Raw genomic sequence first — 9,319 nt, 5'->3', positions numbered from 1 at the left:
TTCACTTAATTTTACTTGGAAAATTACAACACTAGACACATCAATCCTTACCACATTTAACATTTGCTTGTTGAAAGCAATGTCATGAGATTAAACATGATTTACTTTTTCCCCTCACAAGAACATAAAAATTATGGAAAGGGAACTTAACAGGAAATTTAAAAAAGGTAACACAATTTTCTCTTTTTAGTAGTCCTTGGGTAGTTATGACAGAATAGGTTCCACTTTTTGTTTGTTTCTTTGAACAGGGATTTTGGTCCAAAGTTTTGTTTTTAATATCTGCTTCTGCCTCCCCCTCTATCAGATCGGCTTCCTCCACGGCCACCACCCCTTGGTGCTCCGCGGCTTGAACTGCTGTAGGAATCACGTGGAGGAGGGTACCCCCTTTCCATAGAAGGGGGAAGCCCTCTTTCTTGTCTGCCAACCCGATCACGACCACTTGAGTAGAGATCACTTCGGCTGCTTGAGTAACTGTCTCGACTTCCACCATATCCGTCACGTGAGCTGCTGTAATCATCATAGCGACTGCTTCCACCATAAGATGGCGGGGGCCCTCGTGTAGGTGGAGCACTACGTGAGTTACCTGCAGGGTCAATGGTCAGGTAATATGGCAACACTATAAATTGTATATAGACAACATTTAAATCTGAATTTACAGAATTTCTGTATTAAATGTTTACTTTCTGAACTGGGAGGTTTTAAACTCTGCCATTGCTGGCCATTAACAGGGATTTGCTCATTGCTGAGATATGGAAATGGATGGGTTTTAATGTTTGTTTGAAAAGACTGAAGACGGTGTGTGTTTCAAGAGGATATTCCAGACAGCTTGTTATTTTATAGTAGACACTCAGCCACTTTCCAGTGATAAGTTGCAATTTTGAACTGTTGACTTTCCTTCATATTGGAATGGTAAACATTTGATGATGTTAATAAAATTTTTAAACTGTATTTTCACTGTTGGGGGAAAACACATAAGGCTGCCAATTTAAGCAAGCAAAATCCCCTCCAAAGCAAGCAAACAGCCTCAAAACAATGACAACAAAAAACCAGCCCCCACCCCAAAATAACAAACTTAGAAAAAACAAAAGCCCCTCAAAAAACTAGGAAAAGCCCAGCTGGTAGTTACCCCCTTAAAAGCAAGCAAACATCCCTTTAAAAGCAAGCACCACACAGCCTAGTTAACTGGCTCATGAACCTAAAAACTCAAGCTAGTGATAATCATAAGATACTAAACCATATCTTACCATAACTGTCATATGAATCCCTGTAGGAACCACCACTTGGATGATCTGAATAGTCACGATCACGACCATAGCCATCTCTATCACTAAATTAAAGAGAAAAACTTGTAAGTCCCAGAGCATCAAGTTTTTCGGCAAAACCATGGAGGCAAAGTCATTTACCTATAGCCTCTTGATGGATAGTCATCACGTGAACTGGAATGACCATAATCACGGTAAGTATAATCTCTTGGTGGTGGTGCATAATCTCTTGTATCACGAGAACTTGGGTAATCTCTGCTTGAATAGCTATAAAAAAAGTAACTTGGTTTATACTTTTGATGAGCTCTTCCATTCAACTCTAACTATTAATGAGACAAAGGCTACTACATTCTTCTGTTACCTGTCTTTAGCAGAATATCCATCATCTCTTGGGGACAAATAAACATCTCTACGAGATGGCAGGGGTTCCCTTCGAGGTGGACCTCCATAGCTATCTCTTCCACGTGATACAGGAGCTTAAGGAAAAACAACCATTATTAAAATATACCCAAAGAACTCTAGTATGGTAACTCAATTGATTTGAGTGTCATCCTGATTCACCAACAGTTAGGGCTCGATCCCTTGGGTCAGGGTACATAGAACCAATCAATGAATGCAGAGATAAATGAAACAACAAATTGATGTTTCCCACTCTAAGTCAATTAAAAAAAATAAGTTTAAAAAATATACACTAAAAACAATTAAACTGAATTTACAGTCTGGCAGTGACAATTAGTGATTTAATAACATATGACATGGAAATAAATCAAGATATTTTGTTCTCTAAAACTTTCTAGTCATATCTAAAGTCTTTTCAGTGCTCATTTTCTGCATGTACCTAGATCATACTGGAGTCCACAAAGTAATTTTAAACATCACATTTAGCATTTACACCTCAATCTTTTGGTTACGGTCGTCGGATAGATGATCTTAAATGCAACCTTTACCTCTTCCTCCCATCCCACTGCTGCTGCGAACTGGTCCTGAAGGAACAGATCTTTTAGGAGGAGGACCCCCACTTCTTGGTGGCGGTCCTCTTTTTACTGGAAGTGGTCCCCTGGAAGAACTCATGTTAAAATTCATGGAATAGACACCATCATCTACATTAGAAGAGAAAAGAAAAAGATGTTAATACTCAAGAATCAAGAAAAGATTATGAAAGTTCTTTGATCAATAATATTCTAGTTGGAAAATCTTCAGTTTTCACTCATACAAAATCAAACATGTCTATAGAGACTAGTAAAATAAAACTAAAGGGTAGTCTTCAAGTTACTTCAAAGAAAAGTAAAAAAATTAATTTTCATATGCCTATCAAAACTTTTCTGCAAGTGTTTTTTCCTACAGAGTCAACTACCTTGATTAAGAATAGTATATTTCCATCATTTAAAAACACAATGTAATTTAACTTAGAATGGGATGCCCTGTTTTCAAGCCATTATCACTTTAATAGATGAGCATGTGTTCTCAATTTCAAAAGCCAGTGCTTTTAAACAAAGACATAAACAAAGTACACATGTGAGTTTGCAGTTCCTAACTTAATCACCAAACCTGAGGTTAACCCAAGATATTACCTATGTGCCCTCCACGTGAGGGAGGTCCCCTGGTGCCCCCACTTCCTCCTCTGCCGCCTCTAAGTCCTCTTGGAGGGCCTCTGCTTCTTGGAGGTGGAGGTGGTCCACGTCTACCACTTTCAAATGATGGTTTAGTGGCTTGTTCTACCTTTATGGCTTTTCCATCTAAGGACTTAATATAATAATATCAAAGTGGTTAATCACACCAACATTTAAAAAGAACTTGCAGCCTGACCTGTGGTAGCGCAATGGACAAAGCCATTGATTTGGAATGCTGAGGTCACCAGTTTGAAACCCCAGGCTTGCCTGGCCAAGGCACATATAAACAGCTACTACTAGGACTTGCTGCTCCCTCCTACTCTAAAATCACTAAAAATCTACAATAAATAAATAAATAAATAAACACATAAATAAAACTTGCAGATTCGCTGCACACTGTGACACCCACGTCCTTCAAAATGTAATTATAGGTAAATTTCGCTTACTAATGAGTCTAAGAAAAACACAGCTCTGGCCAGGCAGCTCAGTTGGTTAGAGCACCATCCCAATACACAATGTTGCGGGTTCAATCCCCAGTCAGGGCACATACAAGAATCAATCAATGAATGTATAAGTGGAAAAAAATTGACATCTCTCTGTAAAATCAATAAATAAAAAATTTTTAAAAAGGAAAAAGAAATACAAATATAGCCAGTTTTTCTTTTTCATTTACTTAAAATGCTTACTAGTTAAGACTTATACTGGCAATTTGAACCAAATGGTGAATGCACTGCGTATTTTAAAACAAAGCCAGCCGTCAACTTATCAAAACAGTTTATAATTCCCAGACAAAATAAATATCACATAATATTCTAAACTGAAAGACTCTTGTTAAAATATAATCAGTAAATTTGGTTTTAAAATTACAAAGAGCTATCATCACAGGGTCCTGAAAAGGTATACACTCAAAAAATTCAAGATGTGCCATAGACCAGACTTGGCTAACACTGCTCTAACACACACTAGGAAATCCTATCGGCATGCAGAAAATCTCACCTTTCCATTCATGTCTCTCGCTGCATCCTTAGCATCTGCTGGGCTTTCAAAGGTGACAAAAGCAAATCCTCTCGATTTGTTGGTTTCACGATCTTTCATCAAGAGTACTGAAAAGTAATTTCCAGGGGGAGAATGTATTACTGTTATTCCAATTAAAATGAACTAAGAAAAGTAAATATTTGAAAAAGAAAGCTCAGAACTTCTTAGAGGACAAAATACATTATCATTTCAATGATCACTGCAATAAATTCATCACAGCTTCCCTTTTGAATTACGAAGTAGCCCTACATATACTTACAGATAAACTCACCTTCCACTATTCGTCCATATTTACCAAATACTGCTTCAAGGGCTTTCTCATTTGTTTCTGTATTGAGGCCACCAATGAAGAGCTTTCCTGGGCGATCGGCTTCAACCATTTTTCTGCCCTGGTGAGAATCTATTGAAAAATATAGTTATTATATCCCTGGGAAAAGTTCCTCAAGTTTATCAAATACATATATTTATTGGGGAGCATTATTCTTGTTTTACTGCAATCATTATTCCCTAATAACTAAAGACACCAAAAGCGATCTTTTATAAGCCTCAGTAGAAAACTCAAATTACTAAATTAGGCCATAGCACAATTTTCATTACACTGGTTAAAAGGAGCAATTTAACTTATGGCTCTACCCTTAATCCACTTTGGCAGTTTTAATCAAATAACGGCCACTCAACATTTGAGCAAGTTTTCGTTTTAATCCCAGGTTTGTATCCTTTTAAAGATACAATTACATCCTAAGTATCCCAAAGACTATTGACTCAAGGTGACAGAACAAACCAAGTCCTTAACACCAAGCCGTCTTTCAAAAACTTTGTATCTATACTCATTAGGATTTGTTAGTGTATTAAGAATTTCAAAGTTTTAGCCAAGTTATGCCTTCCCTTCAGTAGCCGCTGGCCCGCCGAAAAGGTAACAAAAACTTTAAAAAGCATCAATATCATTTCATAGCAGATAACGGAACGTGAAGTCGCGCACTGGAACACTCAACACTCCATGACTGCAGCAGAACCCAATTAAAAACCGCGTGGAAAACACAAAATGGCGACACTTGGACTCAGCCCAGACCAACCGACACCGTCCGCGGGGCAGTAACTTTTCCCATCAACAGTAGCTGGGAAAATTCCGAGGGCTTCCTCCCCAAGGCCGCAATCAGCAAGAACCCCGCGGAAAGTGCACGTGCCCATGCCCAGCGCCCGAACCACCCGGTGCAGGGACCGCGACGGTGCGGTCTCTCCTTGTCCCGCTCCAGTCACCGTCCCGACCTCCGCCGCCACCACCGCGGGCGAGAGCCAAACTTTCTCGACGCTTCCAACCAAACGGGTCTCCTACATCTGTTTCCCTCCGACATTCTCAGCTTTATCTATATAGGTCGACACCTATGGGTTCTTAAAATGGCGCCCGCCAGCCCCATCTCCTGGGAGATAATCCCAAATTCTAACGTGGCAAGTGTGTCCGGAAAAAAGGGCGAAGGGAAGGATACACTTACCGGAGGGGCGATGACGACTTCAAGCTGCTACAAAGTAGCCGACAGGGGATTCCCAGCCGCTGGGGACGAGGGAGCGCCGCGAGGTTCGAAAACGGAGGAGTGAACCCGCTGGAACGACTGCGCAACGAGGGCGAACAAAGGAGACAGCAAACTTTATACTGCCCGGGAACGAGGCTGAAGAACCCGGATGAAAACGGAGCTTAGAATTTGAAACGCAACGGGTGGGGGAAGCAGTTCCCAGTCTCCCCAATGGCTGTCTTTTCTGCCATTCATCCTTAGCTCCTCCTATTTCCGGGCCCTCAGTTTATAGGCCCGCGCCGATTTCTAACAGTTTTCCCAGCCCCCACCCCGTGCTCCCTGAAAGCGCGTTTTTGCTTTCCGCTGAAATGATTCACAAGCTGCGTTTAATGAAGAACTTTAATTGCGTGTTCTAGTGAATTGGGCACGGTGCTAAACTTGAACACCCCTTAACTCATTTAATTCTCAAGACTAGTATGTGAGGGTAGGTGATCCTACTATGTCAATTTTGCAGAAATTGAAAACAAGTTTGATTATAAAGTATATATTTTCCCAAAATATTTTTAACAAAAATTTTCTGGGGTAGTGAACACACAATACAGTACACAGGTGATTTGTTATAGAATTTTACACCTGAAACCCATACAACTTTATTAACCAATGTCACCACAAATAAATTCAATACATTTCTTTTCAATAAAAAAAAAAATTAAAAATTTATAGTGTATGGATAAAATTCTGATAAATAAAAATCAGGTGGGGGAAAAACATACAAAACAACAGCAGATAAACAACACATAAATGGCAGGCTCTGGGCTTGGCCATGAAAATATAACCCAGAACAAGCGAGGCAAGGGCAAGGGACCTCCCTGGTTAATGAACCAGATTTAACAAATAAAAATACAGGTCGCCCACTTAAGTTTCAGGTTTAGATAATTTTTTTAGTGTAATTATGCCCCAGTATCACATGCAAAAAAAAAAAAAAAACCCAAAAAAACCCCCCACTTATTTATTGTTTTCCTGAATTTCAAATTTAACTAAGAATTCTGTATTTTATATGCCAATCCTACGGGGGGAATTACAAAGATTAAAATTTTTCTAATTTCTTTAAAAACTAACTTTTAAAAAAGTTAAATAAATAAAACAATTGTATGTCGTGATTCGGTCCAAGGAGGAAGTAAACTAGATATTTCGATGGACAATCTTTGGGGAGACCAGATTTTATTTAGTCATTAGGGAAGGACTATCTGAAGTGGTTGGTGTCTTTGAAGATCAAATCTGAAAAGAAAAAATAAACCAGCCATGGGAATGCTGGGGGGAAAGCTTTTCAGGAAAAGAAGAGAGCCCTAAGCACAAAGTGGGGTTAAGAGTTTGCATGTATCAAGGGACAGAAAGAGATCCCCGGTGACAGAAATTGAAGGGTCATAAAATGAGGGAGTCAAGGTAGGCAGAACCTTTTAAACCAATAAAAGATTGCGGGTGACCTGTGGTGGTGCAGTGGATAAAGCATTGACCTGGAATGCTGAGGTTGCAGATTCGAAACTCTAGGCTTGCCTGGTCAAGGCACATATGGGAGTTGATACTACCTGCTTCTCCCCCCTTCCATCTTGCTTCTCTCTAGAATGAATAAATAAAATATAAAATGAATAAATAAAGATCTTAAGAAAAAAGAAAGAAAGAAAAATTGCCTCTGCATACCCAGATGAATCCCAGAAAAGTCCCATCCTCTGGGACTACAGAACCTTGCCTAAGTTCTGAGTCTGAACCAGGCCTCCACTAGTATAGGGCAGTCCATCTACAACAGATGTCCCCTGGGTCTCAAGAAGGAAATGTACATCTCTGTTAGATCTCTCTTGTCTTTGCAGGTACTGCCTGGGAATTTGGGGGAAGGAGGAGGAGAGTGTTCTAGACTTGGGGACAACACTTACAAGGACCAGGAATAGAGGGGAGAGGAGGGATAGATGGCTAGTTGATGCAATTGGAAGTCATTATGGCTGTAGCATAGAGTAGGGACAAACTTGACAAAGAAGCTGAAGAGGGAGACAGAGGGCCCACTGACTAGATTGGAGGTGGGGGAGAGCTTTATTAAGAGAAGGAGCAAGGTAATCAGATTTCATCTCAAAGAGATCATGGTGGCTGCAGTATGAAGACTGTACTGGGGGAAGGAGACTCAGGAAACAGGGTATAGCTGATGTAATCCAGGAGAAAGGAGATGTGGGCGAGATGAGTGTGAGGGACTCTGATCAATCTACAGTCTGATAAGCAGGTCTCACACTGCCCAAAACTAATCTCTAAATCCTATTCCTCCTCCTCATAGATGGTCTAGATTTTCCCCTTTACTTCTTTTTTCTTTGGATTATCATTAAATATAGTTACATTTTCTCTTTACTATAATTATTCCCTTGACATTCTTTCTCTCCAGATGCCATCTCAATGACTGACTGATAAGACTGAGTCAAGCAATATTACTTTGCCACTAGTTATACTTGAAATATAATCAATGCTAACCAAATGTTGGCTGAATGACTTGCAAGTTCTTTTTATCCTCCATGATACTTAGTATGAGCTGCATAACTAGTAAATTAAATATTAAAACTGATGGTTTTGTCTTTATCCTAATTTACCTGCAAAGGGCTCTCTCTCTCTCTCTCTCTCTCTCTCACACACACACACACACACACACACACACACACTCTCTCTCTCTAACTAACTAAAAAAAAAACAAAAACAAAAACAATAATAAAACAAAACAAAAACATTTCATGGTTTTAAAGACTTGCACCAGTTAAATGATTAAGAAATTACCTTCAATCATCAACTAGGGATATCTCTGAACAAGTAAATTGAAGCTCTCCTGTCACTCTGCATCCAGTTATGCCTGTTTTCCAAACCAGAGAAAGATATCTTGCCAACATTTTTCTAAAAATGTTTGTTATCTGGTATGAAGCAAGAAGGAAAAAGAGAGAAAAGAGTTTTATGTAATTAAAGATTGGGAGATTTTCCAAACCACTTTAAGTAGCTGCTGTCCAGAAGATAGCCTATTAGCCTACTTAGCTACAAGCAAGGAATATAAACTTTTTAATGAGAATATGGTTCTGATATCTATATAGGAACTGGCTGAATGAACAAAAATATAATTCTACTGTATCTTTCTCCATAATGAGGGAGATGGTGTGTTTTAACCAAATTTAATACTCAATTAAAAGGAACCTGCTTGATTGTGGTGGCGCAGCAGATAAATCCTTGAACTGGAATACTGAGGTTGCTATTTTGAAACCCTTGGCTTGCCTGGTCAAGGCACGTATGAGACGCAACCATCATGAGTTGATACTTCCCCCTCCTTCCTACCACCTCTCTCCTCTCTCTAAAACAAATAATTTTTATTTTAAAAAAAGGAACCTAAGTATGCCTTAAGAAATATTTCAAAGAGGGGGTGAGATAGTGAGCTATTTAAAGGGGAAAATTCTGGATTCATATCACACTTATTATTCCAAAATAAATTCCAGCTCAAATATTTAAATGTAACAAGTAGATATTAGAAGAATGGGTAGCTGCACTTATAAACTTGTTCTGAGGACCATCCATCCATTCATTCATTTAGCAAATATTTGGTTAGTGTCTATTATGTACCAACAGTTTTAGGTGCTGGGAATAAATACATTATGGCATAGAGTCAAGTCAGATGTCACAAAGAAGCTGGAGAGGGAGGCAGAGGGCCTACTGACTAGATCAGAAGGCAATGGGGAGAGAAACTTTTTTTAAGAAGCAAGGTAATCAGATTTCATCTTAAAGAGATCATGGTGGTTGCAGTATCAGACTATATTGGGAAAGGAGGGGCAGTGAACAAAAACACACAAGCCCCTGCCTACCTGAATCTAACATTTTGGTGAGGAAAGGATAGACA

General features: G+C 39.3%; 1 protein-coding gene and 1 non-coding gene across 3 annotated transcripts; both read right to left on the bottom strand.

The window, feature by feature from the left end:
• Positions 1-264: 264 nt before the first annotated feature.
• RBMX (RNA binding motif protein X-linked) lies at positions 265-5,555 on the bottom strand. Of its 2 annotated transcripts, none has more exons than XM_066248881.1 (9): positions 5,398-5,555; positions 4,179-4,307; positions 3,869-3,975; positions 2,834-3,005; positions 2,210-2,362; positions 1,624-1,738; positions 1,404-1,544; positions 1,245-1,327; positions 265-583 (listed from the first exon to the last, which is right to left on the bottom strand). In XM_066248881.1, exons 2-9 carry the CDS (start codon positions 4,285-4,287, stop codon positions 273-275), a joined length of 1,191 nt encoding a protein of 396 aa, XP_066104978.1. In that variant the 5' UTR covers positions 4,288-4,307; positions 5,398-5,555; the 3' UTR covers positions 265-272. The 2 variants fall into 2 exon arrangements, with proteins under 2 accessions (XP_066104978.1, XP_066104979.1); XM_066248882.1 differs by having other exon boundaries at positions 1,404-1,529.
• On the bottom strand, positions 4,058-4,127 carry LOC136318001 (small nucleolar RNA SNORD61). Its single transcript, XR_010727982.1, has one exon. It is a non-coding gene; the product is annotated as a small nucleolar RNA SNORD61 (small nucleolar RNA).
• Positions 5,556-9,319: the final 3,764 nt, after the last annotated feature.

This window comes from Saccopteryx bilineata, chromosome X (assembly GCF_036850765.1).
Source record: "Saccopteryx bilineata isolate mSacBil1 chromosome X, mSacBil1_pri_phased_curated, whole genome shotgun sequence".
In the NCBI taxonomy this organism is placed as follows: Eukaryota; Metazoa; Chordata; class Mammalia; order Chiroptera; family Emballonuridae; genus Saccopteryx; species Saccopteryx bilineata.
The sequence above is the reverse complement of the archived record's forward strand: the minus strand, read 5'-3'. Positions and strand labels throughout refer to the sequence as shown.

Coding starts and splice junctions, on each gene's coding strand:
- RBMX (XM_066248881.1), bottom strand. CDS start 4,287: ATGGTTGAAGCCGATCGCCCAGGAAAGCTCTTCATTGGTGGCCTCAAT. Junction 3,976..4,178: donor ATATGGACGAATAGTGGAAG/GTGAGTTTATCT, acceptor ATTACTTTTCAG/TACTCTTGATGAAAGATCGT. Junction 1,739..2,209: donor CAGTGGGATGGGAGGAAGAG/GTAAAGGTTGCA, acceptor TTTTTCCTTAAG/CTCCTGTATCACGTGGAAGA.